The sequence below is a fragment of the Cornus florida genome, unplaced genomic scaffold (assembly GCF_030987335.1).
Source record: "Cornus florida cultivar Cherokee Brave unplaced genomic scaffold, ASM3098733v1 CherokeeBrave_3.0.0_Hap2_Chr01, whole genome shotgun sequence".
Lineage (NCBI taxonomy): Eukaryota > Viridiplantae > Streptophyta > Magnoliopsida > Cornales > Cornaceae > Cornus > Cornus florida.
The window spans coordinates 86652748-86666867 of NW_026775571.1; the positions used below are offsets into that span (position 1 = coordinate 86652748).

At 37.1% G+C, this 14120-nt stretch overlaps 1 protein-coding gene across 1 annotated transcript; it reads left to right on the top strand.

The window, feature by feature from the left end:
* Window positions 1–5363: 5363 nt before the first annotated feature.
* LOC132304573 (uncharacterized) lies at window positions 5364–13917 on the top strand. Its single transcript, XM_059802332.1, has 2 exons — window positions 5364–5628; window positions 13267–13917. Exon 2 carries the CDS (start codon window positions 13281–13283, stop codon window positions 13671–13673), a length of 393 nt encoding a protein of 130 aa, XP_059658315.1. The 5' UTR covers window positions 5364–5628; window positions 13267–13280; the 3' UTR covers window positions 13674–13917.
* The last annotated feature ends 203 nt before the right edge of the window (window positions 13918–14120 follow it).

The window sequence follows — 14120 nt, forward strand, 5'->3', positions numbered from 1 at the left end:
GGAAATAAATCTAGCAACAACCCTATGAAAAAGGAAAAGGTTTTTGCAGTTAAAGACTTGGGTGACTTGAACATTTGTATTCTTTTAATTACGAAGCAAGTTTTGCTGGGTAGATAAATGGTTGGAAACTTTGATAATCTCTGAAATTTTTGGTTATGGCCTTGAAAGAAGATTTCTACTTTTTGTATTTTGTTTTGGGTAGTACCATCGTAGAAAACTTCCTTGTACGTATGTTGAGAATTAGTATGGAAGATAAGGAGTGCAAAAATATACCTTCCGCTTATTCTTGTGTTCTTTATCTAATTATTTTAGAGAAGGGATTTGGCAGGAAGCATTTGCTTTTCATCACCTTTCTATATTGCACAATTGTGATTGTGGTTCACGGTTCACTAGTGTCAACAACAGATAGGAAATATGTCAACTATAAATATTGCTTGCTTTTTCGAGGAAGCAATGCACCACACGTGTTCTTCAGAGATCTTCTTCAACGTGCTACCACATTTGATGTAGGACAGAGTAGTGCTCTATACCTAAATTGATGTAGAGCTGGAAGAGGAGGAGATTGAGAAGAAGAGAGAACAGAGAAGAGAAGTTGAGGGAGAAGAATTCTATATTTTAACAACTCAATATTCAATATTCTTCAAAAAGGTGCCCAATCCAATACATATGCCCATGTATATTGGGCAATCCAAAGAACTCTAATGTCCAAAATAGTTGCTACAAAATAAAAGAAGTGAAAAAATGGCTGCAAAGAACCCTAATAAAACATGTAGCCTTGCCCGTGCTCAGTGCTGAAAAATAGCTATGCTCAGTCTAAACAAAGCTAGATATAAAAAATTTCTTAAATATATAAGAAATTTCTAAATGAAAATATTATTAAACTTACTCATATTTATTATAATTTCTAAAATCAATAAGAAATTTCTAAAATCTATCTTTCCTTGCCATTCCTTTGAGCATAGGGTAGATTCCTGTGCGACACATGTGTACGGGGCAGCTTTTAATCTCCATCATCATTCCTGTTCAATTAATCTATGGAAAATTTATACAGCATAAAATGAAAATGAAAATGAAAATGGAATGTGGCAAAAGAAGAGGGGATAACATATCACGTATGATCTTTAGCATTTATGTTCTAATAAGCCATGCAGAAGTTGTTCAACACTTGTAACAAAAGGAAATTTGGCAAAAGAAGAATGAATGTGTAAGATCATAACAGTCACTCCGGACGTAATTAGGTTTGAAAATGGAATGTGGCAAAAGAAGAGGGGATAGCATATCACGTATGATCTTTAGCGTTTCTGTTCTAATAAGCCATGCAGAAGTTGTTCAACACTTGGAACAAAAAGAAATTCGGCAAAAGAAGAATAAACGTGTAAGATCATAACAGTCACTCCGGACGTAATTAGGTTTGAAACCCAATGCATTTAAACTACATAAGATCTTAGAATTCACCTCTTGAGCACCAAATGTAAATTAGCTGAAGGGATCTCGAAAATTGTAGTTCTTCTTTTCATGTACTTTTCCAAACAAATTAGAATTGAGTGAGTAAGAAGTTCTACTTTTCTTTAACAGTAGCTCCTGGCCCTGTGCATCGACCACTTGTACAGCACATTTACGATTTAGGCATTTTCTTTGATTAAATATGTAGAGATAAGGATTTCAATACATCGCTAACCTTTATGGTTGGACGAAATTTATTTTGCCATGAATTCCAGTTGTTCAGAATTAGTAAAATCTTTTTATTAATTGATATTCAATGATTGAAATTATGTTGTTTGTTTGATTTACGTCTTACACGAGAGCTATTGCTCAGGTTTCATTTTGATGCAGTATCTTAAAGGACAACTTGAGGATTTGTCAGATGTTCCAGGCTTGGTTGAGTCTTCTGGGACTTTAGATAAATGCAATTTGTTAAAATGTGACATTAATGACAGTTTTGGCACTATGTGCATTGAAGAGTTAAAGGCATTTATTGGCCGAAGAAAGAGGGTAGCAGAAATGTAAGTTGAAGCTGTAAGACTCGTTGGATCATTACTACTTTGGGCCTTGTTCTTAGTTTTTACTGTACCAGTTTCAAAATTGGCCATTTTTGTTGTATTATATTTATTTATTTGTTTTACAGGTTTTGTGAAGAAGCTGAACATGTGGCCCCTAATCGTAAGAAGAAAACTGACTCGGGAAGATCCTTCTAAGTTATTTTGCACTGTGTCTCCAGCGTGTCAGCGCGCACCATTGATGGCCTTTTTGACTCCGGAAGATCCTTCAAAGCATTTCTTCAAGTTTTTGACGACTTCTTTTTTCATGTTTTTACCTTTCCGTTTCTTGCTTCATTTCCATGGTAAGCTTTTGAATTTCCAACAAGGAAGAAATGTCTCTCTAACGTGTTATTGAAGGAGATTTTGGTTTCAGAATGAAGCCGATGGCACCAAATTTGCGTTGGTATCACCTAATACTTCCCTGCATCAGGATTGAGGTCCTATGAATTGTATATGGTTTGTAAAGAGCTTATGCATGCATTCATTTTTTGTCTTTCTAGTTCCAGAAAGAATATTCAAATGATTCATTTGTAACAGTTTTAAGAATATTTCATACATATGCCAAATTTTATTTTTATTTTTTTGGGCATATGTTGAACATTTCTTCGTGGAAAATGGGAGGAAGTTGAACATTTCTTCGTTTAGTGGAAAATGGGAGGAAAATAATCGGAATAAGGTTTTTATTGAACTCAACTACCGAAGCATTGCTCCCAAGTACTTGAGTTAGTTGGTTTGTGGTTAATAGAAAATCACCAATACAAAAACGGTTGCATTCCCTAGTCCAATGAAATTGTAACAAGTGTCTAAAAATAAATATAAAATTAAATTGAACATTGCCCATTTATTTTCGGGTATAACCCATCTGTATATGTGTGTATATATATATATATATATATATATATATATATATATATGTATATATTTAATTTTTCCCTTCTTTCTCTTCAGTCTTTACCTCTGGTCACTTGGAGATTCAAATCCGACAAAAAAGTGGATTCGGCGTCAGTGATTGGGATTGGGATTGGGATTGACGACGAAGACAACGACAGCGGGACAGGAGGAGGAACAATAGGAAGATGTTGAGAAATTGAGGCGATGACGAAGACAATGGCAGCGGGATAGAAGGAGGAGGAATAATAGGAAGATGTTGAGGTTGAGAGGGAGTTGGATGGTGTAATTCTAGGGTTTGGAAGGATTTGGGTTCTGTAATTTTTATTTTTTATTTTTATTATTATTATTTTTTTTATCAAAGGGTTTTATGATTTAGGGCATTGAAAAGGTATGGAAGTGGTGGGTGTGGAGAAGAGATGGAGAGTGTACCAGTGGTGGATTTACAGTTTTGAAGGATTTTGGGTTTCGATTCTTTGCTGTTTTAAACAGCCACTGTCTTTTGGGCTTCGATTCTTTGTTCCAGTGGATTAGCATATAAATTTTGTGGAGAGGAATGGGAATGGTGTTGCTGCCTCTGCCGTTGGTGGTGGAGATGTTACCGCCCTTCAGTGGTGGTGCTTCTGCAGTGACTGATTGTGGAGAGATCGATCCAGGAGGTTGGAGTTACAGAATCGGCCAGGCCAGAGTGATGTCGTTGGCCACGGTGGTCCAGACGTCAGTGGCGGGGAGGAGGAAGGAGGGCGCAGACTAGAGGAGAAGGAAAAAATAAAATTTAAAAAAAAAAAGAAAAAAGAAAAAAAGAGACGGGTTATACCTGGAATTAAATGGGCAATACCCAATTTAATCGTATATTTATTTTTTAGACACTTGTTGCAATTTCATTGGACCACGCCATTGGGAAGGATGAAGTTCTTCCTCCCTGGGTAGGATGGAAGTATTATTATTATTATTATTATTCATAGTAAATTCCAAATTGTGTTTTTTACAACTACTAGGGAGTACAAAATGTGTGGTGACCTTGTGTACTAGGAAGATACTGACAAGTTATAAGTGCACGATCCAACGTCGCCTTGGAATAAAAAAGGAAAGCGTTATACATATATATATATATATGTAAGATTGGTATATTTCAAATGGAATAAGGTTTTTTGATCCAATTTTTTTTAAAAAATATCATATTATGTGGTGGAGTGAGTAGAACAAATCTTGGTTATTTGGTGAAGAGCAAGTGGAACGAATATGGAAAATTGCTCTAGTTTGCTTTTTAGCCTAGAAGTAGGGCAGGCCAATTTGTAGTTGGAGCATTTGTGAAACAAATGAATGATGTGTTACAATGTTTTATGAGGACGGAGTCTTAATGTAATGATAAAATTGCTCTATTGTGGACTATAATTGTTTTAATAATATACTTGGAAAGAGAATCTTACTTCAATGTATATGAAAGATTATTTGGAATACCTTGGGAGTGTTCTAAATGGCATAAAGTAGGTGATGTGTTTGTGTATTTGTTGATTGATGGTAAGAATGAATCTCAACTTTATTCCTCTTTAAAAAATATAATGATTAACAAACAAAGTAAGAGTTAAAGAGTCATTGCATTATTTGCATGGATAAGTTTTACCCAACATCACAATATATTTCTCAATAGGTATTTTTTAAATAAAATGTAAACTTCACTTTTAACACTTCTAATATGATATTATTGTTAGAAAAGTTATAATAAATTATTCAAAACTTATTAAAAATGTGTTTATCTAAGAAATACCGGATACATGGTTGAAGTATTTAAGAAGTATCGTATACACGTACTAGAAATGAAAAATATATTTTAAAATTATTAATACCAAATATCATGTCCGAAAATATTCGAAAAGAATCGGTATCCAACACAAACACGATACGATTACTATACTTGTTTAGAAGTAATCGTCCTTCTTAGCTGAGCAATAAGCTCAATTTCGAGCCCTAGGTTTTTTTGCTTAATGTTAAACAAATGAATTGAATCATAATTAAAACTTCACATTTATAGACAAACCAAGCTCAAATATTGATCTTTCATGACTAAGTTGAGCATGAATATATCTTTACTCGGTTCGGCTCTCCTTACCATCCTTTTTTAATTTTTTATATACTCTGTATATTTTTTTTTCAAAAATCATTTTTAGAGAATTATAGAATATATCTGAAAACAAATATTCTTTTAACTGAATTTTAGTAAAATAGTTTTTCAAAACTCTCAATAAAATATGTTATTTTTAATATTAAAATTAAAATATATATATATATATATATATAGAATTCGATAATTAAACATCATTACTTATATAAATCAGTGGGAATTATCCACTTCCGTCTCTATCATTACCTGTGGAAAATTGTTCTTGGAAAACCTTAAATTAATTGTTCGCGCACGTGCGGAAGGCTTTGTTAGAGTCGAAACCATATAAGGATGAAAAAAGGAAAAAGATAAAAAAAAAGGCACAGAAAAACCCTAAATCAATCTTTCAGATTTCAGACAGCTGCTTCTCTTTGACGAGCAGCTTTGAGCCTTCTCACGGCTTCTTCGACATTTAGGGAACCCACCAAGCCTTCTCACGCCACTGTTGATCGAAGATTGGTTGCTCAACTTGCTCTTCTACAGTCTCGAACAGAGAGTCTCAGACATTGCGAACACATCAAGCCTTCTCAAATTCAACAGGTTCGAAGTCCTCAATCCTCTCTCCTCTAACCTTCTAAGTTTTCACTTCTCAGATTAGTCAACAAAGTTAAAAATTCATGGTTTTTTTGTTTTTTTTAGTTCGGCTTCCATTCTGTCTTCTGTGCAAATTTATTTACATGGCTCAAATTCTAGAGTGTATTGTTTTGAGAATTATGTTGACAAGGTTTTGAATCTGACCGAGGAGGTTAATTAATTTGATTTGCAATGACATTTCTGACTATAATAGACCCACTACTATACTCAAAGTAATATATGCCGGACTACCCTTTATTGATGCTTGAACCAAAAAGTTTCCATCGCGAAGGACGAAATCCATCTTCATCATCAGACTTTCCACCTGTCTTTACTCTGAGTCTATGCCTTTCCTAATAGAGAGGGCTATGAGAATTGTGCTCAGCGGGCTCCGAGAATTGTTTATTTAAAGACGGAGCTCCTCCTATTAATGCAGTGCGCGATGCAAGTCTAGCATTGCCACAGACCTTACCCTAATTGTTCTCTTTCTTTTTAGAGAGAAAGAGAGTTTGTCAAATGAAGTAAGATCATGAACGGGGCTCAGGTCGTCAGACCGAGATGATATAGCTGCTTGCTGGGTTCTTTCTCACCGCCTCTGATATACCCCAGTGAGAGATTCGTCTAAAAATGACAGAATTTTGATCTTCACTTGAACTGAACCGAGCTAAAGTTTCCTTTCCTACTGCCTACAATACACAATTATAAGGGAGGGTTCTTCCCAATTCTATTTTCTCATCACAAGCTAGTACTCACTCACAACTTTGACTAGTTGGGAGACTTGCCTTGTCTATTTTCTCTTGTTTGTTAGCGCTTTTCTCCCAATACTATGAAGTACCCGGCGAAGCGGCTTGAAAACACTCCAATACAAATGCCATGAAAAGGAATCAAATTCGAGATAAGCTGCCTATGAGCATCATGGCATATTGCAAGAAGCAGCTGGCAAGCCCTCTTGTTCTGATAAACCTGCGTGCTCTGAATAGGGCGAAGAAGTCTGCATTCAAAGACTCTCTTATTTCTTTAACAATGCCTTTGTTTTGATAATATACTTGGAAAGAGAATCTAACTCCGATCTATACGGATATGGAAGATTTTTGGAATACTAATATACTTGGAAAGAGGATCCAACTCTGATCTACATGGAAGACTTTTTGAAATACCTTGGGAGTGTTTTAAATGGCATAAAGTAGGCAATTTGTTTGTATATTTGTTGATTGATGGTAAGAATTGAATCTCAAACTTTATTCCTCTTAATTATCCCCAGCCATAGAAGAATACCGTAGCATTTTGATAGATCAATGATCATTTTCCTTTAACCCTACTCCAAATTAATGATAAGAATCAAACCCCCCACGTCTACAACAAATCTCAAAAAAAATAAGATACTCCAAATCTCAAAAAAATAAGATACTAGTGCGGTTGGATTAGGAAACGGCAATACAAAAATAATTATATTTATATATATATATAAAGATTGATTTTATCTTATATTGTTATTAATATTTCTTTATAAAATATAATAGTTAACAAACAAAGTAAGAGTTAAAGAGTCATATTGCAACTCATGTAACGTCCATCGCTATGTGTCAGTTCTGTTGTTGAAAAACCAGATTTTCCCTCAAATCACCTAGTATCTCTTGACCTAGAATTATGTAAGATATCCCCAAATTCTACTATTTGATGACCCGTTGATACATACATTCCTCACGCCATCTGCTTCTTCATAGTCCTTTAATTTATTCTCATGTAACGTCAATCTCTATCTGCAAGTTTTGTTGTTGAAGAACTGATGAAGCACAACAGTAGACTATTCAACAACCAAAGGACACACACCGCATGCTAGATGTACAGTGAAAAACGAAAACCCCATCAATCAATAATTGGTAGTATGCACAATGGTTGTTATTAAGAACACCTAGATGCTTTAGTATATTGTTCTTAGTTTTTCTAAATTGTAAATGTCTTTTTAGAGTTTAAAGTCAGAAAACAACTAAGTTGTTAAGAATTTCAATTATATTTGGAAGCTGGAAACCCCATGCCTCAATTGAGCCTTGTGTCGATTGATCGACATTATTGCAGTAGCTAGTTCCATAACCATAGGATATGCCATATAAAACAATGTTTTATATATCAAATCATTATTTTAAAAAGTCCCAGTTTCTATGGATGCATATGAATATGAACCCGAATTAGGGAATGTCCAATTGTAAGTTGTAATTACTTTTTGCCCCTATATAAATCTTCCAATACCTTGGACAAGATGGCACAACTAACATAACCAATTTGACACACTAATAAGCTTAAAAATAAGAAAATCTACAGACTCAAGTTTTAGGCAAAAAAATTGCCTCCCTAAGTTCTATTAAACTAACAGTATGAAAACTTGGCTATATTTCACGAATTAGCGTGGCACACTAGGACAAACCTTTTATCATATATGCTTTGTTTCCACCTTCAATCATATTTGTTACTGATCTTTGGCATTCAATATCTCAGAAACCTCACCACTTTTTGTAATTATTACTGGCTTCTCAAGCTTGCTAATAACTTTTTTCATTGTAACGTATCTGTTCCATAATATAATTTGATACATCCCGTATTCGCTTTAGTTGAGTTGAAACTATTACGTTCTTTCTATGGTTATCAAAATTGCGATTCAAGGTTGTAGAATCGCACGATTCTACGATCCTAGGTACCCAAAATGATTAGAATCGCACAAAAATCGTTCCTGGAGTAGAATCGGTGAAATCATTCATAGAATCATAGAATCTTACGATTTACCGATTTTGAACAATTATGTTGTATAACCTTGCCTGGGCCTTTTTTTTTGGGGGCTGATACACCTTGTTCGACCTTTATTGAGGGGTTGGATCTTTTTAATAAGAAAGCCCAACCATTTTTGGGCCCAAAACAGAAAATATAATAAAATATAATGATTAAAAAAAAAGAAAAGAAAAAAGCACAAAAAAAACCCTAAGTCAGTCGATTTTAGATTTCAGACAGCTTCTTCTCTTCGACGACAGCTTTGAGCCTTCTCACCGCTTCTTCGACATTTAGCAAACACACCAAGCCTTCTCACACCACTGTTGGTTTTTTTTTTTCCGTTGGTTCTGCTTCCATTCTATCTTCTGTGCAAATTTATTTACATGGCTCGAAGTGTATTGTTTTGAGAAATATGTTGACAAGGTTTTGAATCTGACCGAGGAGGTTAATTAATTTGATTTGCAATAACATTTCTGGCTATAATGGACCCAATACGATACTCAAAGTAATATATGGCGGACTACCCTCTATTGATGCTTAAACCAAAAAGTTTCCATCGTCGAAGGACGAAATTCATCTTCATCATCAGACTTTCCACCTGTCTTTACTCTGAGTCTATGCCTTTCCTAATACAGAGGGCTATGAGAATTGTGCTCAGCGGACTCCGAGAATTTTTAATTTAAAGACGAAGCTCCTCCTATTAATGCAGTGCACAATGCAAGTCTAGCAATGCCACAGACCTTACCCTAATTGTTCTTTTTTCTTTTTAGAGAGAGAGAGAGAGAGAGGGAGATTGTCAAATGAAGTAAGATCATGAACGGGGCTCAGGTCGTCAGACCGAGATGATATAGCTGCTTGCTGGGTTCTTTCTCACCGCCTCTGATACCCCGGGTGAGAGATTCGTCTAAAAATGACAGAATTTTTATCTTCACTTGAACTGAACCCAGCTAAAGCTTCCTTTCCTACTGCCTACAATACACAATTATAAGGGAGGGTTCTTCGCCCTCTTGATGACATCATCACAAGCAAGTACTCACTCCCTGCTTTGACTAGTTGGGAGACTTGCCTTGTCTATTTTCTCTTGTTTGTTAGCGCTTTTCTCCCAATACTATGAAGTACCCGGCGAAGCGGCTTGAAAACACTCCAATACAAATGCCAAGAAAAGGAATCAAATTAGAGATAAGCTGCCTATGAGCATCATGGGCCTCATGGCATATTGCAAGAAGCGGCGGGCAAGCCCTCTTGTTCTGATAAACCTGCGTGCTCTGAATAGGGCGAAGAAGTCTGCAATCAATGACTCTTTTATTTCTTTAACAATGCCTTTGGCATCTTTTCTAAGGTTGCTTCTTTTTCTCCAATTGAATTTAGATAAAGTAGGCATAAGAATAACAATTCTAAAAAGCTTCCCCTTTTGATAGAGTGAGGAGGGGCCCATTCCCTTTTTACCTGAAATTCTCACTCACATGGTCACTGCTCAAGCCAGGTGCCAATGCCAGAGCTGGGCTCAGATAATCCGATTGGTTACTACTCTACTTGGAGTGACCCCTACATGTTAATATACAATATGAAATCTATAAGTTGCACTGTTCCATTGAAATGTGTAATCTATACAATATATGAAAATGAAGCAGAATGACTGCTCGACATGCCTACGTTGAGAATCATATATCTACGTGAGACTTGCATCGATACGTTCTTGCGCCTAAGAATTTGACATTGGTTATGGAGCCTTACCTTTATTTGCCTTATCTTTTGCCTTCTTCATCAGCACCAGCCCCAAGTCAGTCCAAGGGGCATGGGACTAAAGGGTGTAGTTCTGAAATTGTGCATGTAAACTTTATACAAATTCTTAGACTGACATATCTAAGTTTCTAATTTTCATTGTAGTTCCTATAGAGGAATGATCGTCATACATCTTTGACAAACACCTGTGTTGCCATAGAGAAATGCCATTGACTTGCAAGGGGACGTTGAACTTGTCCTGTTAGCCGCCAATGCTAATATTCTTTGCCACAACATCCAGGTTTGATGCTTCTGGTAGGAGACCCCAGCTTAAGCCTTGTGAGTGAGAAAGGTTCTCTCCGAAGAGGGGCACCAAACAACTTTTCTCTTCTTCATGCATGAGTCATGACAAGCAACAATATTCAGTTTAGTTAGATAGATGTGTCCCCCAGCGAAACTTAAGAGAGAGCCTCTGGTTTGGCCCAGGCAATAAGTTTCGTTAGCACATAATTTGAAAACCCGCCTCATTGACCATCTTTATGAATCCAATTTTTTCTGGGGTCCGAGAGTCACTACCCTACCCGCGCTATCGGTCAAGAGAATGGAGATTCTCTGTAATGGAATGTTCTATTGAATGAGCAAAGCATACAATAGAACATTCCATCTGCATTAACTACAAGTCAATCTGTACCCTAGTGCTTCTTCCTGTCTTTTTCAATAATAGGCATCTTGACTTATCACCATTTCCTCCTCTTCAAGAGCTAGTCTAATCACTGATTAGGGAAATTGAGGAATTGATTGCGCAAGCGTAACAAATCCACTTAAAGCGGACAGGGAACTTCCACGAGCAAGGCATATGTCAGAATCAGATCCTAATAAATGGCACTTTCTAAGAAATCTAAGACCAGATGATCTCTCTGAGGTTCCGCGAGGGTCAACAGTTGGGTATGGAATTTTTGCCCCCCCATCCCCAAATATGGAGGCTGAAAGAGAGATAACTATCAGGCTCACTAGCTGCACTCCTAGGATTTCTCCCCCATCCGTAAATCCTCACCTTCTGCCAGAGTGAAAAGAAGAAATGAACTTAAAGGAAGGCTTCCACCTCAATCAACCAGCCTCTGCCTCGCCCCCAGACTCAATACCCACCCCCCCCCCCCCCCCCCCCCCGGGAACTGGTTTGGAAGGAATATCAGAAGCAGCCGAAAGTGAAGCTGCGCCATCTCTAACAACAACCCCGCCCGCCCTAATGCCGTTCTTCTTGCCTGCTCTGACCGATCTCTCTTGTCATTCTAAAGGTGAGGAAATGAAGATGTTCTGGTTGCCTTCCCTTTCCTAAAGTAGATGTTCTGATTTGCTATTTGATGTAGTACTCGCTTCTGAGTGATTGGGGGAGTACAATGCTATTTCTTGTTCAGGCCAGTTCCATTTCTTGTTCAGGAAGGTAGGTCAGTCAGAATGAGTTCGAAATTCCACATCGAAAAAGCAGAATCTGAGCTGACTCACATACTGAAAAGGTGATTTTAGCACCACCACTAAGAAAGTGTCCAAAGACCACCCACGTAATTCCTCACTTAGGTAAGTGAAGAGGGAAGGATCTAATATCACCGCCCAAACGTGTCTACCTTCTCTCGTTTCTGATCCGCTAGTTTCCTTATCTTGGGGCTTGAGCTTCAAAGTCAGCATTGCACTTTCATAATTGTATCATAGATATTTCCCCTTTCAGAAAGAGAGTCTTATTAGTCAGCTCCAAAGCAATTGATTGCACAAGGAAGGAGTGTTTTTCTTTCTTATTAAGTCAGTGAGCCGGCTATTGTGTGAACAATAGCACAAACCAGTCTCTCAAGTAGATTCAGAAAGATGACTATATGGCTGTTGACCCCCTAATGGACTATGCTACCTTGACCCTTCTCGATGGTTCTTACTTTCTGTCGAGGAGGAGAGAGTCAAAAGTGGGCAGAGTTTGCAACAAGAAAGCTATATTGATTGGAAATCTTACTAGGAGTGGGGCCTACCGCCTTTACCTATCAATGCAATAGCGAAACAGAGACATCTGGTCTTATCCGTAGTCAAGCAGGCTTCTCGAGCGACTGTCAGAAGATGTTCTTGTTCCATATGCTTTCCCATAGGTGGTCTCATAGGTAGAGTTGGTAAGGCGCATAGGCTCTAATTCCACAATTGGTCCTGCCCACAGTAAGGGCATTCATCCACGTGCCAAGGAAGTTTGGCGCATGACCGAAAAAGAACTAGAAAACCAGTTGAGATTGTTGATGAGAAAGAGATCAAAGAGTTGATGACCGGTGGTGCCGACCCACGAGAGGGTTATATTTATAATTTATGTTTGGCGTTTTCAATTTCATATCAATTGAAATTTCAGAAGCAGTATTATATTGTTGTGTTGTGATTTGTTTCGAATCGTAAACATATTAATAACTACTTGGTCCATACTCCATAGTCCATACGTGAGTCTGTGACTATTGTTTATGATGATTTCGAGGGATTTGTTCAATTTTGAGGATTTCTGTTTTGTGTTCTTTTCTGTTCTGTCTATGTCTCAATTTTTTTGTGTGTTTTGACCTTATTCTTGCTATATTTTATAAACAATATTGTTTAAAAAAGTATTTTTAATTTTTAATTATTTTTTACAAATTTGTAGAATCTTACGATTTACGATCCAATTCTACGATTCCGATTTTACGGAACCCAAAACAATTATACGTAGAATCCCGATTTTAACAACCTTGGTTCTTTCTTGAGATGCAACCTTTTATTTTCATTTTTTTTCTTCTTGTTGTGGGGGTGTGGAGGATGAGGTAAAAAATTGTTGATTTCTCATGTACTTCCTTTCCTTGGTTAACTGCCTTAGCTTAGATGTGATTTGCCATTTTTCACAAGCCAGTGACTTGGGCTGAAATAAGTAGAGTGACTGGAGGAAACCATGAATGTGAACATGCTGGAAGGTTTCTACATCAGATGACGCATCTTAAATAATGCCTAATTCATTTACCAGGCTCACTCGAAGACGCCCAAGAATTTCAAGCAGCTCTCTGTTGATATAGCATATTATCTCAGTTGTATTTTCTTTGTTTACTTTTTGACTTGCTAGGAAACATATTTCTTATGCAGAATATCAGGAGATAATGGCCGGAAAATCAGTAGAGTCTGTAGCAAAAGCTGTTAGAGTGTACCAGTATCCATTGCGAGAGAAGTTGGCGAAGTACAAGGATGAGCTCTCTAAGGGCGTTTGGGGCTACTGGGAGCTTGGGGCATGGAAACCTCTTGCCATCAGTGCACGCCGTCGAGCCCGCCTCCGCAAAGAAACTTTACTTGCCGGAGAAGATTGGCCATACGATCCAGCAAGGAAAGAGATGAAAACCAAAAGGAAAGGGCATAAGCATGATAGGATAGCAGCACAGAAGCGGGCCAATACTGTTGAATTAATGCAGAAAATGCCGCAAATGTTGGCAGATTACAGAAGGAGAAAGTGGGAGAAGAAGATGAATGAAGAGGATGCCAAGGCTAGTAAAAAATAGGTCCCATTTTACTCTTTCCCTTTTCAAACCATTTTTCTTTGTGGACTAATTTGCTTGCTTGATGATGTTGCCGATCATGTACCGCGCATTTCATTAGATGGTCCTGTTCTTATTTTCTCCTTTTTGAGTCATCAGTTAGTAATTTCATGCTGAATTGGAAAATCTTGTTCTTTTGATGGATGGACCTTGCAATAGAACAGGTTTTTAGAAACATTAACCGAATTACCATCGTCCTCATTTGAAATTCTTGCGTCGTGCATATGATTTTTAGCTGGTGTGCAGCTTGAATTTGTTCATTCTCATACTTGCAATGCAAATGAAATTTGATGAAATGCGGGAGGAAGAAGTGTTCTTCTCCTATACTTATAATATTCGGAAACCAGTATGCAGGAGTGTTTATTGTATCGTGCCAGCAGTCCTAGAGTTGATGGTTGGTAAATGGTAACT

Bases quoted from the DNA above. Each gene is read 5' to 3' on its own strand.
- LOC132304573 (XM_059802332.1), top strand. From the start codon at position 13,281: ATGGCCGGAAAATCAGTAGAGTCTGTAGCAAAAGCTGTTAGAGTGTAC.